The sequence below is a fragment of the Bos taurus genome, chromosome 14 (genome assembly GCF_002263795.3).
Source record: "Bos taurus isolate L1 Dominette 01449 registration number 42190680 breed Hereford chromosome 14, ARS-UCD2.0, whole genome shotgun sequence".
Taxonomy (NCBI): domain Eukaryota; kingdom Metazoa; phylum Chordata; class Mammalia; order Artiodactyla; family Bovidae; genus Bos; species Bos taurus.
The window spans coordinates 73,272,958-73,299,726 of NC_037341.1; the positions used below are offsets into that span (position 1 = coordinate 73,272,958).

Consider the following 26,769-nt stretch of genomic DNA (forward strand, 5'->3'; position numbering starts at 1 on the left):
CACTTAACCATAGATAATATATTAAAACATTTATGATAACAATCAGAGTTCACTCAATTCAAACAAGTTCAACAAGCACAGAAAACGAAGGAATAAGAGAACAAGTTCCAAAGTTCTAGAACAAAGCAAATCTTTCCGTTATTTGTATTAATTCAAGGTTCCAATTACCGTAGGTTTTACTGGCTGCCTATTTTTTCACAGGGAATTTCCTCTGGCTCAGACGGTAAAGAATCTACCTGCAATGTGGGAGACCCAGGTTCAGTTCCTGGAGAAGGGAGACAGAGGAGCCTTTCAGGCTACAGTCCATGGGGTTGCAAAGGGTCAGACACGACTGAGCGACTGACGCTGTTTTTTCTATTCCCAATAAACAAAATTATTTTTCAATTATAATACAAGTTGACTCTACTTACTCCTGGTGGAAACATCTGAATAACATTTCCAGCTACGTCTAGAATTCTCAGGTTGAAAAGATTACAAAGTCCCTGTGTCAGGAAACAAAAGAGAGAAAGAGAGCTTTAACAAATCTAATATGTAGCATCATAAACATCTCTTGTAAGTTTAAACTTGATGAGGCTAATCACCTTTCCTAATTACCTGATCAGTACTCTCCCCAAGGAAATCACAACGAATGAAGCACCAGATTCTCTGAATTCTCCATTTCCTCTGACCACTCCAGGGCAACATAACACGGTGGCCAAGAACTAGACTATCTGTAGTAAATATCTGTAGGTTCAAATTCACCTCTGACACTTACTATATATCTATGGGCAAATTTCTTAATCTTTGTACTTTAGCTTAGGAGATCCAACCAGTCACTCCTAAAGGAAATCAGTCCTGAGTGTTCTTTGGAAGGACTGATGCTGAAGCTGAAACTCCAATACTTTGACCACCTGATGCGAAGAGCTGACTCATTTGAAAAGTCCCTGATGCTGGGAAAGATTGAAGGCAGGAGGAGAAGGGGACCACAGAGGATGAGATGGTTGGATGGCATCACCGACTCAATGGACATGAGTTTGAGTAAACTCCGGGAGTTGGTGATGGACAGGGAGGCCTGGCGCACTGCAGTCCATGGGATCGCAAGGAGTCGGACACGACTGAGCAACTGAACTGAACTGAACAGAACTTCAATATGGACACTGAATGCATTAAACAAATTATTAATCAGAAAGTGCTTACTAAAGGGTTTAATAGATACTGAGCATTTAGTAGACATTTCTATCATTAAAACAGAAAGAATCTTTGGGAGACAAAAAACAGACATAATTCCACTGGCACTTACTTCACAACTACTTCCTGTGTAGCACTGAGCTGACACAACCCTTTCCTTATAAAGGAAATCCATTAGTCCAGCCACATGCCCAACAGGACTGGATAGGCATATACATTCAGACACATGTGTGCAGACATACACATGATTTACAACAGACCAGAAAATGATTCACAATACATTCATTATCAAAACAAATGACTATTTTCTGCAATGCCTTATCATTTATAATACAGACCAAAAAGAACAATGATAGACTGAATCATATTAAATTTACAAGGATATAAATGATTACAGGCATTCTTTGCATGATAATTCAGGACAGGATTTACTAGCATTCAAGTTTTTTTAAAGTTTAAAAGCTTCAGGGTTTATAAATTTGTAGTAAGACTATTGATTTGAAATATGGACTTTTACGTTAGACAGGCATGGATCTAAGATCCTTCCTTGACCTTTGCAAACTATGCTTGAGTCACATAACCACCCTGATCTTTATTCTAAAATGAGTTTAATAAGAGATATATGATAAAGTTGTTATAAACACAAAATAACATAATGCTTCATGATGATCCTGTTGCTGCTGCTGTTGTTTTCCTTCAAATAAGAGAGACATGCTTTTAACAGGTTTATTCTATAATTTCAAGATATTTTACTTGTTTATACTAAGTAGGATTTTAAGGAATATATGAATAAATTTTTGAAATATACTTATTTACAGCCTATACCTTGGTATATTTTTATGTATCATATTACAGTGTGCAAAGAATTTTTAAAAGAAACATCTACTTTAGAGACAAGCGAAATAGTAGGAATTAATCTATTTTTATCCCTCAGTTTACTGCATGCCATGCCTTTCCTCCTATCAAATTAATTCTAATTTGCCTAATAAGGAAGGTAAATCTGTTGACAGGTTCCTAACAAGAAACAGTACTCTCAAACTGGAAAAATTGAGGGGGGGTTTAATGAAGTCACTTTATAAAAGTTTGACAGGCTTTAAGGAAACCAACAAGGTTCCCTAAGCCAAGAAAAGTAGTTCCCTAAACCTACAAAGTTCCCAAAAGCTAGGAACAGCAGACAGTTCTTTAACACCACAGGTCTAAAGAGCCAAGGGAATGTAAGAATGTTCACACGACGATGTTCTGATGATCACAGGACATTGCTATGACCCTCCAGAGAGGCATGCGGGCAGCTCACAGCAACCTTCTAGAGACAGCACCACGGGAAAACCATCTGGTACTCAGTCTCCAGGGCTTCCCAGGGGGCTCAGTGGCAAAGAAGCTGCCTGCCTACGCAGGAGATGAGGGTTTGGTCCCTGGGTTAGGAAGATCCCTTGTGGAGGAAATGGCAACCCACTCCAGTACCCTTGCCTGGAAAATACCATGGACGGAGGAGCCTGGCAGGCTACAGTCCATGGGGTCACAAGGAGTCGGACATGACTGAGCAAGTGCGCATGCACGCACTCAATCTTCTCCTGCCCTTTCACCTCCTGACACTGCCTCTCACTGGACATATCCTAGAGGAAATCAGAGGACAAAGGAGCTCACTGACACTCATTCTCAGTCTCCCAGACACAGAAGAGAAAAGCAGGTTGGAAAAGGATGGACAGTGGATATAAAGGAAAAATTGAAGATATCTAGCATATATTCCAAAATCAAAAAGTACTTATTATTTGTGCTATATACAAAGTTGCCAGATAAAAATACAGGAGACTCACTTAAATTTAAATTTCAGACAAAAAAGATAAGAGTTTTTTAAATGTATAAGTATGTCCCATGAAATATTTGGAGCATACTTATACTAAAAGAATTCTTCTTTGGTAGTCTGAAATTCAAATTAAAGCATTTTGTATTTTTATTTACAAAGTCTAGCATACCTAGCTTTGTAAAAAAGAAAAATCCAAGTTATAATCTTTTTTTGTCATAGTGATTTGGGAACTTATTATATATAATCAGAGGGAAAGCAAATGATGGCTTGTATTCAGACACCCTAATCTAGTCTATAACTGCTCTCTATCATGGTGTAATGAGTTCTTCACCAACAAAAGAAAATTTGGTTCCATCTTTTGCTTACCTCTGGCAAAGATTTAATGTTGTTCCTGGACAGAAGAAGCTTCCGGAGCTTCTTCAAGAACTTAATTTCTTTGGGTATGCATACAAGCTGATTGTAGTTAAGTTGAAGTTCAGAAAGATTCTCAAGGAAACAAAGTTCTCTAGGAATGCTGGCTAGCTGGTTATGATTTATACTCAAACATCTAAGATTTTTTAATCTAAAAAATAAACAACATATATGAATGAAATTCACAAGAATAAGGAAGTCCATTGTACATATATGTACATATATCATTTATCAGAGCCACGTATCAATTCATATTTTTTGTAGCTCATCTGAGCTTTCCAGTCAAGTGTTCACAACTACAATGAATCATTAGAGGATAAAAAAAAAAACCTTTGCTGTAATTTAACTTTTAAAGATATTTTATGATCAGATGGTTCATGTTTAAAGTATTTTATATAATCACAACCTAGATTTAAGAGAAAGAAAATTCTGTCTTCAGTCTTTGTACATATACTTTATTAATAGTTATACTGAAGAGGACTTCCCTGGTGGCTCAGACGATAAAGTGTCTGTCTACAATGTGGGAGATCTGGGTTCGATCGCTGGGTTGGGAAGGTCCCCTGGAGAAGGAAATGGCAATCCACTCCAGTACTATTGCCTGGAAAAATCCCATGGACAGAGGAGCCTGGTAGGCTACAGTCCATGGGGTCGCAAAGAGTCGGACACCACTGAGCGACTTCACTTTCCTTTCCTTATACTGAAGAGGAAGCCAGAGGCCAAATGCCATATACACACATATGGATATAGATACAGATAGGGATAGATTTAGATAAAAATCATATATTCTGTACCATTTAGATGCTGTGAAATATGCAAAGACAGGTTGACCACAAATTCTACCCTTATATATATCATTGTCTAGAAGGAGATCTCAGAGACACAGAACAAGGAGAGCAGATACCAACAGTGAGAAAAGGATTAACGTTTGAGCCTGTAATTGCAGATACAGTACCTGAGGTTCACAAGCACTTTGGAAGAACCAAAATTTTGAACTTGGCCTGAAAAAATTAGGGCAACAAGGAGGCATAGTAAATCTGCCTTGAGTAATATTTTCCTTGAGAAAATATTAAGTGTATTTTGAATAAAGAAGCCAGAAGAAATAAGCATTGAAAGTGAAAAGTGAAGTCACTCAGTCATGTCTGACTCTTTGCAACCCCGTGGACTGTAGCCTGCACCAGGCTTCTCTGTCCATGGGATTTTCCAGGCAAGGGCATTAGAGTGGGCTGCCATTTCCTCCTCCAGGGGATCTTCCCGACCCAGCGATCGAACCTGGGTCTCCCGCATTGCAGGCAGATGCTTTATTCTCTGAGCCACCAGGGAAGCTAAAATAAGCATTACTGAGCACCAATTATGTACTTGTGCATTAAATTTAATCAACAGCACAACCTTAAGGTTGGAATTATTACATTTAATCCAGAAATAAGGAAAATGAAGGATCAGAAGCAGTGAATAACTTGTCTAACTTAACTATCAGAAAACAGTGTCAAGATTCAAATGTCTTCTTGCAAAGCTAAGAATGAGGATTTATAATGCTCTAAAGGTGTTAAAGTAATAACAGAATGAGGTGCCATTTCTAGGCAGTTATAAATGGGGCCTGGAGCTTAGGATAATAGTTGGTGCGAGTGAAAGAGATTTATGGAAAGACTCTACGATCTCGATTGTGGAAGCCATATGAATAGACGAGACTGACAGAAAGAACAACAACAAAAGGGCAGAAAGAGACAGAGAGGAAGCCACTGGAAAGATTCTTGAGAAATATGAACATCTGATCCCCTCCCAAAAGGCACTCAGAGAAGGCAAGAGCAGAAAAATAGATAAACCAGGTTAAGAAGTAATTTCTAAAGGTATGGGAGAAGAGTATTTCAAAATTAAAAAGATGGGCAAAACTCTAAATATTAAAATAGTAAAGAGAAATAGTGCAAAAAAAATCCAAACCTACTAGAACTAAAAGCAGGATCACAGACTACAAAGTCTCTATTTTAAATTTATTTTATGTGTATATTGTAGCCACAAACAACTGGAAAATAATATTTTCAAAATTCCATTTACAATAACATCAAAAAACACATAAAATAGTTAAGAATACATTTAATGAAAGACAATACTGTACTCTGTTCTCCAAAAAGAGCTAAGCTTACTGAATCATGAACTCATAATATGTTATAGTTGTAAGAATTTTGAAGTTCATCTCAAAATTCTTCCTTTAGAGATGAGAAAACCAAGATCCAAGACAGTTAAAATACTTGGCCAGCGTCATAAGGCTAGTTGCACAAAGTTACAACCTGAACCTAATTCACCAGATCTTCCAAAGTGTCATTTTTTTCATTACATCACCAACATATAAATCAATTGATAAACTCAATGAGTGAAAAAGCAAGAAGACAACTACTGGCATTTTATTACTATCAATATTCCTTTTCTTCAGAAATGAGATAGCTTCAAATATTTTTCTAGGTGCTTTAACACATTACTTTTTCTGTGAAAATCTATCTTGGAAAAATACATTGGGTAGAGGTATAGGCAAGTAAATTGGAATAAACTTTAGGTAAGGCAGAAGGCCTTTGGTTGAGAACCATTCATAGTTTTGGATCCTTCCTTCAAAAATCTGGATGTTTTTATGTTGTAATACATCTGTTTCTGTTCAAGAGGCAATAAGGAGTCTCCAAAGTAACCCTAAAGGTTTCTCTCTCCAACAGTCAGAAGAAAAGCCCAAGAGGGTGTTCTGCCAAAAGAAGGACAAGACCCTCAGTTGGCTCCAGAAAGCCCCTGTAACAGCAGCTCCTCCGTGCAAATGTGAGTGATAATAAAATGTGGGTTTGTTTGTTTTTTTTGAAAATGACATACTGATTTTAAAGCCATTATTTTCACATTACCTATTCCATCAAGCTGAAAATGTTTTACTGTAAAGTCCCCAGTTCTATAGCAGAGCAAGCTCCAAGAACCCCAGTTAGGAAATCAGTAACAATCAACTTTAGAACTGTTTCAAACCCTCACTTTTATACTTAAGACTACCAAATCATGTGGTTTCTCATTTCTCTGAAGTGTTTAAAGAACCATCTGCTTAAACTTAGTGGCTTGCCTCAGTCTTTCAATTGCTCTTTGCTATGTATAAATCTCACAAGGACTTGAGTCTAGGCATACAGTGTTCTAATAACCAGGGTGGGGGGACACAGCAGCTGAAGGGGGAGAGGGAAAAAGTAACCATCTCTCATTATAACAAAATTACCTGCTAATTTCCTGAGGAATCCATGTAAGCTGATTGTTGTTCAGATTAAGCAGGATCAAACTTTGTAAACCATCTGTTAGAAAATAATTTCAATCATTTTAGCTATCTGTTAGAAAATAATGTTTAGTCACTTTCCCATACACCTTTGTTCTCCTTATTTTCTTGCGTTGGCCAAGGTTATTTGGGTGCTGCTAACTGATACCCTCTTAAATTAGTTTAAGCAAAAAGGTACACCTTACCACAAAGTTACAAAGCTAAATCGTGGCCCCTGAGGACACAGGAGTACCGCCAAACTCACCACAAACTTGAAGCAGAAACTCAAAGGCACCGGTACCCCGGGCTGTTTTAGTTCTGTTTTTTAGACTTGCAAGAGGAGCCCCATAAATGTTTGCAAAGCGCCATGAATGAAGTCCAAAGGGTCTTCTTGATCCGCAGAACTCATTCACCCATTCACCCAACAGAAAACCCGCCAAAGGCTCCGCGACCCGCAGGCACCTTCCGCCCGGGGTCTGCAGTCTCTTGGGGACCAGGCAGGCGGAACTCCATATCAAAGAAAGCGAAGTAGACACAGAGCGTGCTCCACTCCGTGCAAGCCCAGAGCCAGGGTCTCCCTGGGGCGGAAGGAGCAGATGTGCACTGGCCCTTTAAACAGTTAGTTTCTGATCTTCCCCGGAGACTGGAAGGACCCGGGAAATTCTGTGCGGTGTTTCATGGAGAACAGGCCTTCTTCGGTCACCAGCGTCTGCGCAGGGCCCAAGACGAAGTCGAGTACTAAGGTCTCTCCCCGCTCTCCGTGCCGGGTACTGTGATGGCTCCCCTCTGGCACCCCTCCTGCGTACAGGGCCCCGGGCTTGCCCACATTACTCGTGGACACCGTTGCGCCGATGCTTCCCAGCCCCTTGAGGAGGTCGATCTCCCACTACTAGTGCCTTGAAGTAGGTGATTCCAGACTGGTATACCCCGCTTCTAGGTACCTCTTCGTCTCCCCAGCAGTCTCCCTGGTTGGACTTGGCCTCAGACCTCCCAGTCCGTTGCGCGGAGAAAGTCCGTTGCTGCCTGGGCCTGCCCCGCCCTATCCTGTTTCCAACATGCTGGGCCCTGCGGTGTGGCGAGAGTCACGTTAATAGAAATATGTGTATAAACAGACATAATATGTAATTTTACACGTGTGTCTATATATCTATCACAGTCCCGTGGAGGCACCCATCCTCCACCAGTGGAAAAATCCACCTAGAACTTCTAGTGGGCGCTCGCATCTGTTCTTCCTCTGCACCCCAGGATTTAACCAACCAGGGAACCTGCAGTAGGGCAGTATTTACCACTGAAAAAATACCCTGGTATAAGTGGACCCACAGTTCAAGCCTGTGTCGTTCAAGGGCCAACTGTATGTGTTGGGTACAAATATATACACAGTCCTTTGACTTCTCTTGGTAGTCACAGAGGGTCTCCTGGGCTTCTGATGCTCCCTCAGAATCACTGAACTGGGTTGTGACGGTCAAGGAGACCCCCACACTAGCTCCAGGCTAACAGTCTCTCTCTCCAGGAGATTCTCCAAGCCTGGACAATTATACTCTCTGGGAATCTCTGCAGAACATAGTTTCATTTTTTGTTATAGCTTCTCTAAGCTTCATATTTATATTCTCTCTCTCCCGCATTCCTTCACTCCTTATTCTTTCACTTTTAAACATATTCTCTCTACTTTCCCATGTATCCATATAGCTGTCCCACAACTCCTGCGTTTGAATGCTTATGGAGCAGACGGAGTTCTCAGACTGAAATGCCTGCAGGAACCGAGAAGACTAACGCAAAGCACAGCGCTGGGCCTGCAGGGGTCCGCCTGGCAGGGGGGCACTGGACTGGCGAGCAGTGCCTTCTGCCACGGGGACCTGCATTTCGGCCAGCCCAGCAACTGGGGTCACGTGGGAATGTGAGTCCACTGTTGCCTGATCTTTCTTTCTCAGAGAAACAAAAGAGAGCCAGAGATCCAGACTTTTATATGAACTCTCTTAATCTGCAAATTTGGGTTGTTGTTCAGTTGCCAAGTTGTGTCCGACTCTTCACGACCCCATGGAGTGCAGCACACCAGGCTTCCCTGTCCCTCACCATCTCTCTGAGTTTGCCCAAGTTCATGTCCACTGAATCGGTGATGCCCTCCAACCATCTCATCCTCTGTTGCCCTCTTCTCCTTCTGCCTTCAGTCTTTCCTAGCATCAGGGTCTTTTCCAATTAGTTGGCTCTTCGCATCAGGTAGCTAAAGTATTGGAGCTTCAACTTCAGCATCAGTCCTTCCAATGAGTATTCAGTGTTGATTTCCTTTAAGTTTGACGGATTTGATCTCCTTGCTATACAAGGAAGGGACTCTCAAGAGTCTTCTCCAGCACCACAGTTCAAATTCAGTGCTCTGCCTTCCTTATGGTCCAGCTCTCACATCTGTACATGACTACAGGAAAGACCATAGTCCTAACTATATGGACCTTTCTTGGCAAAATGACGTCTTTGCTTTTTAACATACTGTCTAGGTTTGTCATAGCTTTCCTGGCAAAAAGCAACTGTCTTCTAATTTCCAGGCTGCAGTCACCATCTGCAGTGATTCTGGAGCCCAAGAAGAGGAAATCTGTCACCTCTTCCACCTTTTTCCCATCTATTTGCCATGAAATGATGGGACCAAATGCCATGATCTTCATTTTTTTAATATTGAGTTTTAAGCTGGCTTTGACCCTAACTCAAATTTAAGAGAGGCGGACAAAACAGAACCAACCTATTTGTAAACCAGAGTCATCCCACATGTCACCAGTTTGCAACTTTTCTCTTAGTTCATGTGGTTAGCTCAGACCAGAAAAACTGTTTTAGATTCTGTCATAAACCCCAAGAAAGAGAATGTGACTGACTCAGCTTGGCACACGTCTTACCCTGGTCCAGTCTACTCTGATGGGGTAGGGAGAGGGGCAAGAACAGCACCATGCGATACATGTTGGACACCAAACTGCTTCTGCCTTTGGATAATCAAGACCTGGCATAGAACATAATTTATGTCACTCACATGAGATTTTCAAAGTTCGACAGCCCTAGATCAAGAAATAGAGAAACTACAGACCTTCAGGGGTAGAGTACTGTATACAGATTACATATATTTTTTAAACCTCAAATTTAAGAGCAACATGAGAAAAAATTTCTTTACAGAAGCCTAAAGTAGCATGAACCAGGTTGCTTAATACCATTTATATACATCAGATTTTACCTGTTTGCCCCTCAGTGTAGATCATAAATATTACTATGTACTTTTTTGCATGCTCTTAATTCTTTCTTATTTATAAACTGTTTTCTTTGCAAGTAAATTATAATTGAACCCTGTATCTATAAGTTTGTGTCTCTTTTGCTGTCTTGCATATAAGGTCATCATTACCATCTTTCTAAATTCCATATATATGCGCTAATATACTATATTGGTGTTTTTCTTTCTGACTTACTTCACTCTGTACAATAGACTCCAGTTTCATCCACCTCTTTAGAACTGATTCAAATGCAGCTTCACATCTTAAACAAAGATAGTGACTTAGTAGTTAAGATGGTGCAAAAAGTATAAAGAACAAGGAGAACTGTGGAGATGTTTCTTGATTTGATTTTCAACTAGTTTTCTCTCCAGTCCAGAAAAAGGGTGCTCAGATTTGACAGTCTATGTGTACCCTGATTCTGAAAAGGGTAAAATTTGCTAACATTAATTTAACACTTACTTATTTTCTTAGATTTACATGTAAAGAAATATATAATCCAGTAGTTTAAAAAAGTTGTTCCCCAAATTCTCTATTTCAAGTGTAAATATCTCAAACCAAAAAAGACTAAAATTCCTTTTTCACTTTAGTTCCAAATTGTTCAATATAAGGAAATTAACTTTGACACTATAAACATGCTTTTATTTGACTAACTTACCACATACTCCAGATGCAAATCTATGTATCTTATTTCTAAATAAATGGAGCTTCTTCAGGGATGTAAGGTATTTCATCTCTTCTGGAACTTCTTCTAAAAGGTTGTTTCCCAGATTTAGTGCTGTCAACTGCAAACATATAGAGATTAATAAACTCATAATAAACTCGTTGCTGCTACTGCTGCTGCTAAGTCGCTTCAGTCGTGTCTGACTCTGTGTGACCCCATAGACAGCAGCCCACCAGGCTCCCCCGTCCCTGGGATTCTCCAGGCAAGAACACTGGAGTGGGGTGCCATTTCCTTCTCCAATGCATGAAAGTGAAAAGTGAAAGTGAAGTCGCTCAGTCGTGTCCGACTCTTAACGACCCCATGGACTGCAGCCCACCAGGCTCCTCCATCCATGGGATTTTCCAGGCAAGAGTACTGCTTTCTCTGAATAAACTCGTTATCTACCTTCAAATGAGAAAAAAATAATTAAGCCACTTTTCTGAGATCCATATAACCTAAAAAAAAATCATCATAACCTTAATTATTTCACATTACCTAAAATTATCTTTATAAATAAAGTTCATTTGAGTTTCATGTTCACTTTAAGCACAAGTTCTCAATTAAAGTACATAATTTCATTAAAATTTTATTACAAACCACTTCAAGGGTATTTAAAAACACAGTTAATGATCCATTCATAACTCACTTGAGCAACTCAAGAGTATCCTAACACTGTGACTCATAGACTGAGAATCATTTAAAACTCAGCAAAGGGGCTAATTTCCTGAAATCAGAAATTAGCCAAAGATCTGAGGTCCTTCTCTCATATTAACCGCAAATGAACTTTTTCACTTAGGCCAGTAAGACATGGGTGGGGGTAGAGCAGGAAGGTAGCCATTAACACCACTGTGATCACAAAGTTCATACCAGAAACTATTAACATGATGGGTAGGGTAGGGAAGATCTGCTCCACATGTACCTACTAACATCAGACTGGTCAGACACAGGAGGGACCATACATAAAGAAGTTAGAAAGATCCTCTAATCCAATAAATCCGTGACACACGATTATTCCCTAAAGACAGTATTTTTCACTGGTTTGAAATCTAATTGTATCTTTCAAGATTTGGAATCTTTTCTTTTACTCCTAAACATAGCTTACCATCAGAGAAGGCAATGGCACCCCACTCCAGTGCTCTTGCCTGGAAAATCCCATGGATGGAGGAGCCTTGTGGGCTGCAGTCCAGGGGGTCGCTAAGAGTCGGACACGACTGAGCGACTTCACTTTCATTTTTCACTTCCTGCACTGGAGAAGGACATGGCAACCCACTCCAGTGTTCCTGCCTGGAGAATCCCAGGGATGGGGGAGCCTGGTGGGCTGCTGTCTATGGGGTCGCAGAGTCGGACACGACTGGAGTGACTTAGCAGCAGCAGCAGCACAGCTTACTGTTCAGATTGCATTACAACTTCCATACTTCAGAATTTTAATATTAAAGGGTAAAAGAAAAGGAATCATGGGAGTTTGACAAATTATTGAGTTTACATAAGACAAGAAAAATAACTAAAAAGAAAATTAAGGCAGTTTGTGGTTTATATTGAAATACCACCTGGTATTTGGTATGGATGTATGTTAATTATTTAAATTAATATAAAGTAGACCTAGATATATTTACAATAAAATTCCCTGTCCTTAGAATTCATGGAAAAGATTTTACTTCAGTAATTCATGCTTTCCTCTGAGAATTACCATTATCCTATACACAAAAAAATAATGCATCCATCCTGGGGTCCTTATTCTTTTGTGAAGCTTAAGTTAAAATATATTCATTTAGCTATGCTACTCAAAGACTTAATCCAGAGTCAGTGACTGTATTAGTTTCCAATTGCAGCTATGACAAATTACCACAAACTTAGTGGCTTAAAACCATACAAATTTATTATCTTACAACTCTGCAGACCAGCTATCAGAATGGGTCTCATTGACCTAAAATCAATGTGTTGTAGGGGTGTGTGTATTTTGGAGACTCTAGGAGGGAATCTGTTTTCTTGCCTTTTCCAGCTTCCAGAGGCTGCCCACATTCCTCGACATCTGATCCCCCTCTTGTCTTCAAAGCCAGCAACAGCTGGTGAAGTCCTTCTCAGATCACATTACTCTGAAGCTCTCTTCTACATTTAAAGACTCTCATAATTACACTGGGTGCACCCAGGTAATCCAGGATAATCTCCTTATATCAAGATCAGCCGACAACTCTAATCTCATTTTCACCCTTCTTTCCCCTCTGACATACAATTTAACATATTTGTAGATTGTGGGGATTAGGATGTGTGTATCTTTGGGGCACCAAAGCAACTAAACCCACACACTACAACTACTGAGCCAATGCCCCACAACTAGAGAGTTCGTGCGCCACACTGGAGGATCCTGCAACAGAGACTCAATGCAGCCAAGTAAATAAATATTTAAAAAAGAAAAGCTTTTTCATAAGTCACCTAGTGCAGCAGATAAAATACAAGTGAGCAACTATTATATTTTCTTCATGAACTCGGTAATGAGTGGCTTTTTATTTCGTTAGGCAGTTTTACTTCACTCATAGGCCTATACTCTTAGTTTCTACATTATATACATTATTTACAGCAATTTTAAACTATTTTTAAAAAGAATTTATTGCTGTTCAGAATGATCATATATATGCACATAATACATACATACACTCATCACACACACACAATGGAATTGTATGCAATATATGGATCTCTCATTTTATTCTTTTTCTACAGGTTACACCATCTAGTCAGTATTTTGCAGTAGGCAAAGCACAGGCTTTGGAGACCATCTGCTACGCGATGTACTAGCTCTGGGATCTCAAGAAAGTCACTCAAATTCCTAAGTCGCCCTTTCTATTTTTTAAATGGAGATACTAGCATCTACTTCTCAGGGCTGTCTTAAGGATTAGACAATATAATGAAGTACCTGGCAAATAATGGATATTATAAAATGCTAACTATAATCTTTTGGACTTAGGAGAAGACCACGGAACAAGATGTTAGACACACATGGTGCTAGGAGTGCTTCTATGTTGATGCTTCGACTCAGTTTTCAAATTTTGAGCCTGTTTGTTTTCTTATGATTTCTAACTCATTTTCCCAAAGGTTTCTAAATTCACAGCCACTTTTGAATGACATTTTCAGGAAAGAGAAAAATATCTGTTATTCTGTTGGCCACAGAATAATGACTTTCTATTAAACAGTTAATTTTGCTGGAAACCTCTTTATTGTTTCTACAATGATAATGTGTTCAGAATTTCCATTTAACTATTACTATACCTTGGTTCTCCAATTATTATAATGGATATCTGTGTTTAACACTCCCTCTTGCTTCTCCATGTATCACCTTCACCAGGAAGCTATCTTCCTTTTGAGGTTGCATAGCACTGTGTACTTCCTATGACCAATTATTATCTTCTGCTTTGTATTACAGTGACTCATGTATATATCCTACCTTTACTATAAAGTTGGAAATATTGCAAAAATAGGGCCTGTTTGCAATGCTGTCATTCATCTAGCATTCGAAAACCGTGTCTGGCATATAATAGCTGTTCAACAAGTATTAGTTGAATGCTGCCTTAGATCATTTCTCTAAAAAGCCAGTGGTTAAAACTGTGATTATGGCTCCACATCATTTGTTTTTTTCCAAAATCAAGACTCTATTGAGCTCAGTCAACACCAATCTACCCAGCTGGATTTACTCCTTTCTAATGGGCAGTATGCTTGCTTTATTCTAGCCATCTGCTCATTCTCACTAAACCCTATCTTCAATTCAGGGTAGTGCCTAAAATATGTATCCTAGAACTTGGGCCAGGCAGCTTCTCCTAATATTTAATTATGTTATGTGTGTGTTGTTGTTTAGTTACTAAGTCATGTCCGACTCTGCTTGTAGCTATTAATTACCATTAGGAAATTCTATGCTATTTATTATATCTTTCAATTACTTTTTTTATTTTTAAGATGATATCCAAGACTAACTGGGAAAAACAAACCAACTCAAATGTCCATTTTTATCTGGAAGTCTTTCTAAACTAAATCATGACTTGATGACACCATTTTGGAATAAACTATTAAATCATTCACCTGAAACATGTACAAATATGTTTGAGCTGGTATTTGAAACACTAGTCCTTAAATTTCTTAAAGGACAGTGAATATTTCCATTCACTATACCTAAATATTTCCATTCCATATACCTAAATAGTACATGTCAGGTTCTGTAAACTATGTAATAAAAATAATTGAATCAAATTAATAAAAGAAAAATAAGATCTTTACATTTTTAAATTAGTACATGTATGGCCAAGGTATGTGGAAGAGGGCAGCATTAGGTCTCAGTTTGCTAATTTGTTTTTTTTAACGGACAATTTACTTTTTAAAATTTGTATTGGAGTATAGTTGAGTTACAATGTTATGTTAATTTCAGGTATACAGCAAAGTCAATCAGTTATACATTTACATATATGCACTTTGTTTTAAAATTCCTTTCCCATATATCCCAGATGGCTCAGACAGTAAAGAATCTGCCTGCAATGCAGGAGACCCGGGTTCAGTCCTGGTGTCAAGAAGATCCCCTGGAGAAGGGAATGGGAACCACTCCAGTATTCTTGCCTGGAAAATTCCATGGAGAGAAGAGTCTGGTGGGCTGCAGTCCATGGGGTTGCAAAGAGTCAGACATAACTCAGGGACTAATACTTTCACTTTCAACACCTTCCCATATAGGCCATTACAGAGTACTGAATCGAGTTCCCTGTGCTATACAGTAGGTTTTTATTAATTATCTATTTTATATACAGTAATGTGTACATGTCAATCCCAATCTCCCAATTTATCTCTCCCTCCCCTTACCCGCTAGGAACCATGTTTGTTTAATGTATGTTAATTCTTATAAATGCACCCCCCCCCTTTTTTTAGGAATCTGGCACCTCAGTTCAGTACAATTGCCAAATTCACCTTCTGAGTCCAGCTGCTCCTGAAAGAATGTTTATTTGAATAATTTTATTTCAAAATGATTATTTAATTTTTCAGTAACTTAATATATCAAGTCAGATTTCTCAAAACAATTACAGTTTCACTGGAAATCGTTTCAAGGTCAAGCATGACATCTAATCTCTAGAGGATTCCTGTGACCTCTAAAAACTATCCCCTTAGAGCCCAAAGTTAATCCTATGGGAACTGGCATTTCTTATTCAACAATGTTGGAAAGAATCTCTGGCAGTCTTAGCACAAGCGTTAACAAGGGATTTTATCATACTGTCCAAACCTTCTAAAGAAAAGACTAAAGAAGCAAGGATAAGAGTTCCAAATTCCAAAAAAGAGGAATTACAACACAAAACTCATTCCATTAAAATGTAAAACTTTAAATGTTTGGAAGAGCTAAGCATTTGGATGTTTGAGTGGGGATAGGGGCTAAAATTTTATGAATAGCCAACGTTGGTACGGCACTCTGCACAAGATGAGTCAAGGGAGGCACAGAGACATTATGTGCTCAGTCAGCAAAGTGAGAAAAGAGGGTTGCTGCTCTTCTGGAGATCTGACAGCTAGAGGAAGAAGCAGAAGTTCCTGTGGGGGTTCAAGAGGTTTAATGCAGCCTTGGGCATACAAGCAGAGGCAAAAGGAGGAATCAAAGTAGGGCAGAGAGAAGGAATTCACTAGGTGCCAGGACAGGGTACACAGTATACAGAAGCCCTGTTTTGATAGCAAAGCCAGGCTTGGCAAACAGAAGGCATTGCCTATGCTTGACGGAGGAAGAGCGCATTTCCAGTGAACGAGACAGGACAAAGGACAGGCTTGACGTGGACAAACAGTACAAACGACATCAGGTCCCCAGTGTTCTGCCAGGCTTCGTGAGACCCAGAGTGCCCAAAGGTGAGATAAGGAAAGCTGTTGCAAAGGCTTTCCCCCTGTGTCTCTCTGCATAACTCCCTTCAGATCTCACCTCAGTTGCACTTCACAGGTCTACCGTCCCTGATTTCTCCGACTACAGTTCCTCATAACACAATATAATTCTTCTTCATGACACTTTTCACAATTATAATTTTACATCTATTTGTATATTTGATTACCTTTCCCCAGTAAACCTAAGAGTAGGGACCCACAGATGTTTTCATTCCTTTTCGTATTGTCAGTATCTAGCAGAGTGCTAGTCTATTAGCAGGCACAAGAACTATTTGTTAAACACAGGAAAGGAGGAAGGCAGGAAGGGAGGAAGGCATTCAGGGAGGGAGGTGATTGGGTTAGGGGTCATCCAAAAGGACGGTGAAAGTATGAAAAATAGAAACTATGGCTATAAGGACAATTTACAAACTACCCAACTCTGCTGAGAGTTGCCCTTATTTACTGTCAATTATTTAAGGTCAAATAAAAAGCTATCACAGACCATATCTTTGTCCTGGGTAGCCACACATGGAGCCACTCAAGGAGATCATTGCTGTACTACCATTGGACTTTATGATGCATGTCAAAATACGCTGTACAGAGTTAGAAATAAAGGCTATTTGTTTCCTGTCAGGATTTTAAAACTCTGAATGACTTACCTATAAAGGATCTTAGTTTCTAGATGGTGCCATAATCATGACAGCCTTGTGCTTGATTAAGTTGGACTTTGAGAATGGCTTACATCCCATCCAAAGTCAACACTCAGTGGTTTACTTAGTGCCAGTCAATAGGGGCAAAACAAGGTCTCCACCCTCAAGAGTTAAAATAAAGTGCTTCTTTGAACACTGTTGATATCCCAGCACTTCAACAGTCCCAGGCCAAATGCGTTCATCCTATGTTACAGGACAGAGGCAGAGTCAAGATGGAAGAGCACGAGGATGCTGAGTTCACATCTCCTCACAGCCAGGCTAACTGCCAGGCATGGGGAGGGGACCTCAGACCTCTAAGGTAGGGGAGGAATCCCCACGTGACCAGGTAGAATGTGGTAGAGGGCGGGAAGTGGAGGTGGGACATGACCAGCACATAAAACGGGCCAGCATCACAAGCCTGCTGGGTTCCCAGCTTGAATCTTTGGGCCCCTTTGACTACAAGGGCCCTAAGCCTATGCCTGCCCCTGCCACCATGATCTTTTCCTTCCCATTGCTGTTCTGATTCTCTTTTGCTTTGTTGTTTTCATTTGTGTTTCTGTTTTTTCTAATAAACTTTTAAATTCTTCTAATTTTATTTTTTATTCTTTGTTATTGTTCTGCTCCCTTTTTCTTTGTTGCCTTTTATTTTATGTTTTTTTCCATCGTGCAGCTTGTGGGGTCTTGGTTTCCAGGCAGCTGTGGGGCCTGAGTTCCTGTGGCAGAAGTGCTGAGTTCAAACCACTGTACTAACAAAGAACCTCAGACCCAAGGGAATATTAATCAGTGTGAGCTGTTTTGGAGGTTTTCATCTCCTTACCAAGACCCAACTTCACCCAACTGCCTGCAAACTCCAATGCCAGATACCTCAAGCAAAACAACCAACCAGACAGGAATACAGCCCCGCATCAAAAAAATTATATTACAAAAAATGTGGTACAGACAAAGGAACAAGGAAAAAATCTACAAGACTAAATAAATGAAGGGGAAATAGGAAACCTACTGAAAAAGAATTTAGAGTAATGATAGTAAAAATGATCCTAAACCTCAGAAATAAAATGGAGGCACATATCAAGAAAATACAAGAAATGTTTAGCATTTGACTAAAATGCTTGACTAAAGCCATTGACTGTGTGGATCACAACAAACTAGAATAGTCCTAAAGAGATGGGAATACCAGACCAACTTACCTGCCTCCTGAGAAATCTGTATGCAAGACAAGAAGTAATAGTTAGAACTAGACGTGGAACAACAGACTAGTTCAAAATTGGGAAAGGAGTATGTCAGGGATGCATATTGTCACCCTGCTTATTTAACTTATATTCAGAGTTTATCATATGAAATGCCAGGCTGAATGAATCATAAGCTGGAATCAAGATTGGTGGGAGAAATATCGATAACCTCAGATAAAAGAATGAAACCACCCCAATCGCAGAAAGTGAAGAGGAGCTAAAGAGCCTCCTGATGAAAATGAAAGAGGAGAGTGAAAAAGCTGGCTTCAAACTCAACATTCAAAAACCTAAGATCATGGCATCTGGTCCCATCACTTCATGGCAAATAAATGGGGAAAAAATGGAAACAGCGACCTACTTTATTTTCTTGGGTTCCAAAATCACTACAGACTTGAAACTAACTTCAGCAATGAAATTAAAAGACACTTGCTCCTTGGAAGAAAAGCTATGACCAACCTAGACAGCATATTAAAAAGCAGAGACATCACTTTCCCAACAAAGGTGCATATAGTCAAAGCTATGGTTTTTCCAGTAGTCATGTACGGATGTGAGAGTTGGACCATAAAGAAGGCTGAGTGCCAAAGAATTAATGCTTTTGAACTGTGATGTTGGAGAAGACCCTTCAGAGTTCTTTGGACAGCAAGGAGATCAAACTAGTAAATCCTAAAGGAAATCAATACTGAATATTCATTGGAAGGACTGATGCTGATGCTGAAGCTCCAATACTTTGGCCACCTGATATGAAGAACCAATTCCCTGGCAATGACCCTGATGGTGGGAAAGACTGAGGGCAGAAGGGGATGACAGAAGATGAGATGGTTGGATGGCATTACTGACTCAGTGGACATCAGTTTGAGCCAACTCAGGAAGATAGTGAAGGTCAGGGAAGCTGGTGTGCTGCAGCCATGGAATCACAAAGAGTTGGACACGGCTTAGTGACTGAACTAAAAAGCAAAAACTAAAGAACAAATAGTAATGAACAACACAATAACTGAAATGAAAAATACCCTAAAAAGAATCTATAGCAGATTAACTGAAGCAGAAAAATAAGTGAGCTGGAAAATATTAATAGAATGGTGGAAACAATTGTCAAGGAACAGAATAAAAAAAAAAAATCGGTCTGACAGTATCAGACAGCTCTGGACAACATTAAACACAAGAACATTTGAATTATAGGAGTCCTAGAGAAGAAAAGAAAGGGTCTGAGAAAATATCTGAAGAGATTATAGTGAGAACATCCTTAACATGGGAAAGAAAATAGTCAACCAAGTCCAGGAAGTGCAGAGTTCCATACAGGATAAACTCAAGGAGAAATATATAGAATCACATATTAATCAAACCAACAAAACTAAATTAAAATTTAAAAATATTGAAAGGAGCAAAGGAAAATAATACAAAGGAATCCTCATAAGTTTATCAGCTGGTTTTTCAGCAGAAACTGAAGGCTAGAAGATAATTGCAGGATATATTTAAAGTGATGAAAGGGAAAAACCTACAACCAACATTACTCTACCCAGCAAGGATTACATTCAGATTCAAAAGGTTTATAGACAAGCAAAAGCCAAGAAAACTAAGCACCATGAAACCAGCCTTCTGACATATGCTAAGGAATTTATCTAGACAGACAAAAGATAAAGAAAATATTCACAAAAACAAATCCAAAACTATTAGGAAAATGGCAACAGGGACATACATATTGATAATTACTTCAAATGTAAATGGATTAAAGCCTCCAGCCAAAAGACATAGACTGACTGATTCAATACTGAAATAAGACCTGTATCTATGCTATCTACAAGAAACCAACTTCAGACCTAGGGACACATACAGACTGAAAGTAAAGGGATGGAAAAAAAATACTACATGCAAATGGAAATCAAAAGAAAGCTGGAGTAGCAATAATTCTATGAGATAAAATAGACAATATTTTAATGAATTTTTTACTTGGAGGATAATTGCTTTATCGTATTGTCAGTTTCTGCCATGCATCAACATGAATCAGCCATAGGTATACATGGGTTCCCTCCCTCTTTAATCTCTCTCTCACTTCCCACCTGATCTCAACCATCAAGATGGACACAGAGCACCAAATTTGAGATCCCTGAATCATACAGCAAATTTCTACTGGCTAAATATTCTACATACCGTAATGTCTATCTTTCAGTGTCAGTCCTTCAATTTGTCCCCCCCTCTCCCTCCCTGTGTCCACAAGTCTGCTATGTCTGCGTGTCCACTGTTGTCCTAAAGACAGGTTCATCAGTACCATCTTTCTAGACCCCATATATACGCATTAATATATAATCGTTATTTTTCTCTGATTTAGTTCACTCTGCATAATAGGCTGTAGGTTCATCCACCTCATTAGCACTGACTCAAATGTGTTCCTTTTTATGGTTGAGTAATATTCCATTGTACATAGGTACCACAACTTCTTTATCTATCCATCTTCTGATGGGCATCCACATTGCTTCCATGTCCTAGCTGCAAACAATGTTGCAATGAACATTGAGGTACATGTCTTTTTAATTATGGTTCCCTCAGAGTATACGCCCAGTAGTGGGATTGCCGGGTCATATGGTAGCTTTATTCCTAGTTCTTTTTTTTTTTTTTTAAGGAATCCCCATACCATTCTCCATAGTGACTGAATCAATTTACATTCCCAGCAATAATGCAAGAGGGTTACCTTTTCTCCATACCCTCTTCAGCAATTCTTCTTTGTAAGTTTTTTCACGTTCACCATTCTGAACAGTATGAGGTGATATTCTTTGTAGTTTGATTTGTATTTCTCTAATAACTAGTGATGTTCAGCATCTTTTCATGTATTTATTAGCCATCAGTATGTCTTCGTTGGAGAAATGTCTGTTTAGGTCTTCTGCCCAATTTTTGATTGGGTTGTTTTTCTGACAGTGAGTTGAATGAGCTGCTTGTATATTTTGGAGATTACTCCTTTCTCAGTTGTTTCATCTGCTATTAGTCTCTTCCATGCTTAAGGGTTTTATTTTCAACTGCTCACACCTCTGATTGTTGTTTAGTCACTCAGTCATTTCTGACTCTTTGTGACCCCATGGACTGCAGCACTGCCAGTCTTCCCTGTCCTTCACTATCTCCTGGAGCTTGCTCAAACTCATGTCCATTGAGTCAGAAATGGCATCCAACTATCTCATCCTCTGTTATCCCTTTCTCCTCCTGCCTTCAGTCTTTCCCAGCATGAGGGTCTTTTCTAATGAGTCAGCTCTTCACATCAGGCAGCCAAAGTACTAGAGCTTCAGCTTCAGCCTCAGTCCTTCCAGTAAATATTCAGGATTTATTTCCTTTAGGATTGACTGGTTTGATTTTGCTGTCCAAGGGACTTTCAAGAGTCTTCAGTACCACAGTTAGAGAGCATCAAGTCTTCGGCACTCAGCCTTCTTTATGGTCCAACTCTCACATCCGCACACGACTACTGGAAAAACCATAGCTTTGACTATATGGACCTTTGTCGGCAAACAATGAGAATTTTATTAATACTTCTTTCTTCAATCAAGATTCATTTCTTTTTCTTCTCTGATTGCTGTGGCTAGGAATTCAAAAACCATGTTGAATAGTGGTGAGAGTAGGTACCCTTGTCTTGTTCCTGAGGAAATGCTTTCAGTTTTTCACTGTTGAGAATATTTGCTGTGAGTTTATCATATATGCCCTTTATTATGTTGAGGTATAATCCTACTATACATACTTTCTGCAGAGGGTTGTTTGTTTAATCATAAATGGGTGTTGAATTTGGTCAAAAGCTTCCTCTGCATCTATTGAGATGATCATACAACTTCTAGCTTTCAATTTGTTTATATGGTGCATCACATTGTTTTATATACATGTATTGAAGAATCCTTGCATCCCTGGGATAAAGTCCACTTGATCACAATGTATGATCCTTCTGATGTGCTGTTGGATTCTGTTTGCTGGAATTTTGTTGAGGATTTTTGCATCTATGTTCATAAGTGATATTGGCCTGTAGTTTTCTTTTCTAGCATCTTTGACTGGTTATGGATGGATTCAGGGTGATGGTGGCCTCATATGTTCAGTTTAGTTTCAGTTCAGTTCAGTTTCCTTCCTCTACAATTTTCTGGAGAAGTTTGAGCAGTATAGGTGTTGCTGCTAAGTCGCTTCAGGCGTGTCTGACTCTGTGCGACCCCATAGACGGCAGCCCACCAGGCTCCCTCATCCCTGGGATTCTCCAGGCAAGAACACTGGAGTGGGTTGCCATTTCCTTCTCCAATGCATGAAAGTGGAAAGTGAAAGTGAAGTCGTTCAGTTGTCTCCAACTCTTCGAAACCCCATGGACTGCAGCCTACCAGACTCCTCTGTCCATGGGATTTTCCAGGCAAGAGTACTGGACTGGGATGCCATCACCTTCTCCAAATATAGGTGTTAGCTCTTCTCAAAGATTTTGGTAGAAATTGCCTGTGAAGCCCTCTGGCTCTGGGCTTTTGTTCGTTGGAAGATATTTTACTACTCTATTTCCATGCTTGTGATTGGTCTGTTCTTAATTTCTATTTCTTCCTGGTTCAATTATAGAAGGTTATACTTTTCTAAGAATTTGTCTATTTGAAATATATTAGCATATACTTACTTGTAGTAGCCTCTTAAGATCCTTTGTATTTCTGCACTGTCTGTTGTAACTTCTCCTTTTTCACTTCTAAGTTTATTGATTTGAGTCTTCTCCCTTTCTTTCTTGATGAGTATGGTTAATGGTTTGTCAATTTTATCTTCTCTAAGAACCAGCTGTTAGTTTTATTGATCTTTGCTACTGCCGCCTTCATTTCTTTTTATTTCTGCTCTGATCTTTGTGGTAACTTTGGAGCTTTGTTCTTCTTTTTCTCTTACTGTAAGTATAAGGTTAGGTTGCTAATTTGATGTTTTTCTTGTTTCTTGAGGTAGGTTTGTATTGTGATAAATTTCCTTCTTAACACTGCTTTAATTGCATTTGTTAAGTCTTGAGATGAGTGTTTTTCATTTCCTCTTTTATCTCTTCACTGACCTCTTGTTCATTCAAAGTATGATGTTTAGCCTTCATGTTTTTGTGTTTCTATAGTTTTGTCTTATTGTTGTTTTCTTTTTCCTGTATTTGGTATCTAATCTTAGAGGATTGTGGTCAGAAAACATGCTTGAAACAATTTCAATTTTTTTATTATTTACCTTGGCTTGATTCGTGACACAAGAGGTGATCTATCTTGGAGAAAGCCCCATGTGAACTTGAGAAAAAGTGAAATCTGTTGTTTGTGGATGAAATGCCCTGTGGATACCAGTTAGGTCCAACTGATCCAATGTATCCATTAGAGCTCATGTTACCTTATTAATTTTCTGTCTGGGTAATCCATCCATTGTTGTGAGTGAAGTGTTAAAGTCCCCCAATATTAGTTTGTTACTGTCGATTTCCCCATTAATTGTTGTTAGCATTTGCCTTATTTATTGAGGTCCTCTTATGTTGAGTACATATATAAATTGTCACATATTCTTGGATTGATCCTGTAATCATTATGTAGTGTCCTTCCTTATTTCTTGTAACTATTTTAAAGTCCGTTTTATCTGAGTATTGCTACTCTTTCTTTTGATTTCTATTTGCATGATTATCTTTTTCACTTTCATTCTACAGGTGTCATTACCTCTGAATTGTGTCTCCGGTAGACAACATACATAGAGGTCTTGTTTTGGTATCCATTCAGTAATTCCGTGTGATTTGGTGGTAGCATTTATTCAACTTACATTTAAAGCAATTATTGGTATGTATGATCCTATTACAGAGAAGGCAATGGCACCCCACTCCAGTACTCTTGCCTGGAAAATCCTATGGACAGAGGAGCCTAGTAGGCTGCAGTCCATGGGGTTGCGAAAAGTCGGACACGACTGAGCGACTTCACTTTCACTTTTCACTTTCATGCATTGGAGAAGGCAATGGCAACCCACTCCAGTGTTCTTGCCTGGAGAATCCCATGGGCAGGGGAGCCTGGTGGGCTGCCGTCTATAGGGTCGCACAGAGTCGGACACGACTGAAGCAACTTAGCAGCAGCAGCAGCAGCATGATCCTATTACCACTTACTTTATTGTTGGGGGGGTTTTTGTAGGCCTTTTCTTTCTCTTGTATTTCTTCTCTAGACACATCCCTTTATATTTTTTGTAAAGCTGGTTTGGTGTTGCTGAAGTTTCTTAACTTTTGCTTGTCTGTAAGCTTTTGATTTCTCCTTCAAATAGGAATGAGAACCTTGCTCAATAGCATAATGTTGGTTGTAGGGTTTCTCCTTTCATCACTTGAGTATATCAAGCTACTCCCTTCTGGCCTGAAGTTGCTATTGAAAGATGAGCCGTTAGACTTAAAGGGATCCCCTTGTATTTGCTGCTTTTCCCTTGGTGCATTTAATATTTGTTCTTTGTGTTTAAATTTCATTTGCTGATTTTCCCTTGGTGCATTTAATATTTGTTGTGTTTAAATTTCATTAGCTCGATTAGTATGTCTTGGCATGTTTATTCTTGGCTTAGTCCTGTATGGGACTCTCGGGGCTTCCCGGACTAGAATGGCTATTTCCTTTCAAAAGTTAGGGACATTTCTAATAGAACCTCCTCAAATATTTTCTCAGTACTGTTTCTTTTTGTCCTCTTCTTCAATTTGTATATGGGCATGCTTAATATTGTCCCAGAGGTCTCTGAGATGGTCCTTGTTTATCCTTAGTCTTTTATTTGGCTTTGCTTCCTTTACCCACCATTCTATCTTCCAGATTACTTATCCATTCTTCTCCCTCAATTTTTCTGCTATTGGTTTCACCTAGTGTATTTTTAATCTCAGTAATTCTGTTGCACCTTGCAAATTGTCTCTTATTTCTTCTAGGTCTTGTAAATCATTTATCATATCTTCTTGATATGTGCATCCAGTCTATTTATCTGAGCCTCTATTTTATTTTCAAGACTTTGGATCAACTTTACTATCATTATTCTGAATTCTTTTTCAGGTAGAATGCTTATTTCCTCTTCATTTCTTTGTCTTGTGGGTGTTTCCATGTTCCTTCATCTGCTACACGTATCTCTGCTTCTTCATTTTGCTTAATTTACTGTGTTTTATGTCTTCTTTATGTCAGCTGGAAGATCACAGTTCTTAATAATTGTGGAGTCTGTCCCCCACGGGTGGGGTTGGACTAGTGCCTTGTGAAGATTTCCTGGTTGGGAGGACTTTTGCTTGTGTTCCGGTGGATACAGGTAGATCCTGTATCTCTGAAGGGCAGTGCATGTCCAGTAGTGTGTTTTGGGGTGTCTGTGTATTTGGTATGGCTTTGAGCAGCCTGTCTGCTAATGTGCAGATTTGTGTTCCTGTTTTCCTGAAGGACTAGTGTGGGGTGTCTGGCACTGGAGCTTGCTGGCCTTTGGGTGGGCTTGGTCATAGTGTTGAGATGAAGGCCTTTGGGAGAGCTCATGCCAGTTAACATTCCATGGGATCGGGAGTTCTCTGATGGTCCAAAATCCTGGACTCAGGTCTCCCACCTTGGGGGTTTAGGTCTGACGCCTTACTGTAGCACCAAGACTTCACAGGCCATATAGCATAGAAGATAAGACCTCAAGATTAATGGTGACAGCACACTGAACAGCCCAGAAAACCCAAAGAAATTCACATCCTTACAAAGAAAAAAGAAGAGGAAAAAGAAAAAAAAAAAAAAAAAAGGAGGAGGATAAAAACAGGAGTCAAAAAAGAAGACAGCAATCAAGTCAATAAACCCATAAATGAAAATGAATAACAAAACCTAGACTAGCAAGAATACAAAATCAAAAGCATAGCAAAAAATGCAACATAACTAAAGGGTACTTTGTTGACTTTGCCAAGAAAGGTCGATTTATTCAAAGCTATGGTTTTTCCAGTAGTCATGTATGGATGTGAGAGTTGGACTATAAAGAAGGTTGAGCGCCAAAGAATTGATGCTCTCGAATTGTGGTGCTGAAGACTCTTGAAAGTCCCTTGGAGAGCAAGATCAAACGAGTCAATCCTACAGTAAATCAACTTTGAAGATTCATTGGAAAGACTAATGCTGAAGCTAAAGCTCCAATATCTTGGCCACCTGATGCGAAAAGCCAACTCATTGGAAAAGACCTTGATGCTGGGAAAGACTGAGGGCAGGAATAGAAGCGGGCATCAGAGAATTAGGTGGTTGGATGGCATCACTGACTCAATGGACATAACTTTGCACTAACACTGGGAGATAGTGAAGGAAAGGAGAGTATGGTGTGCTGCAGTCCATGGGGTCACAAAGAGTTGAACATGACTTAGCAACCGAACAATAACAACAACTGTAAAAATAGGGAAATAAAATTAATTTATTTAAAAATAAGATAGTTTTTAAAAATAAAAAGTTATACAAAATAAAAATGGAATAATATAGAAAGAACACTAGAATA

General features: G+C 39.2%; 1 protein-coding gene across 5 annotated transcripts in view; it reads right to left on the reverse strand.

Annotated features, from left to right (window-relative positions):
* The window catches only part of LRRC69 (leucine rich repeat containing 69), a 78,688-nt gene that overhangs the window by 30,138 nt on the left and 21,781 nt on the right, over positions 1–26,769 (reverse strand). For 3 of the 5 annotated variants that reach the window (XM_059874503.1, XM_059874505.1, XM_002692846.7), the window contains exons 2-5: positions 10,536–10,662; positions 6,609–6,681; positions 3,338–3,533; positions 411–482 (exon numbers count right to left, since the gene is read on the reverse strand). In XM_059874503.1, the coding sequence (XP_059730486.1) occupies positions 411–482; positions 3,338–3,533; positions 6,609–6,681; positions 10,536–10,662 (468 nt within the window). The remainder of the gene's footprint in view (positions 1–410; positions 483–3,337; positions 3,534–6,608; positions 6,682–10,535; positions 10,663–26,769) is intronic. The other 2 variants (XM_059874504.1, XM_059874502.1) reach the window with 1 other exon arrangement.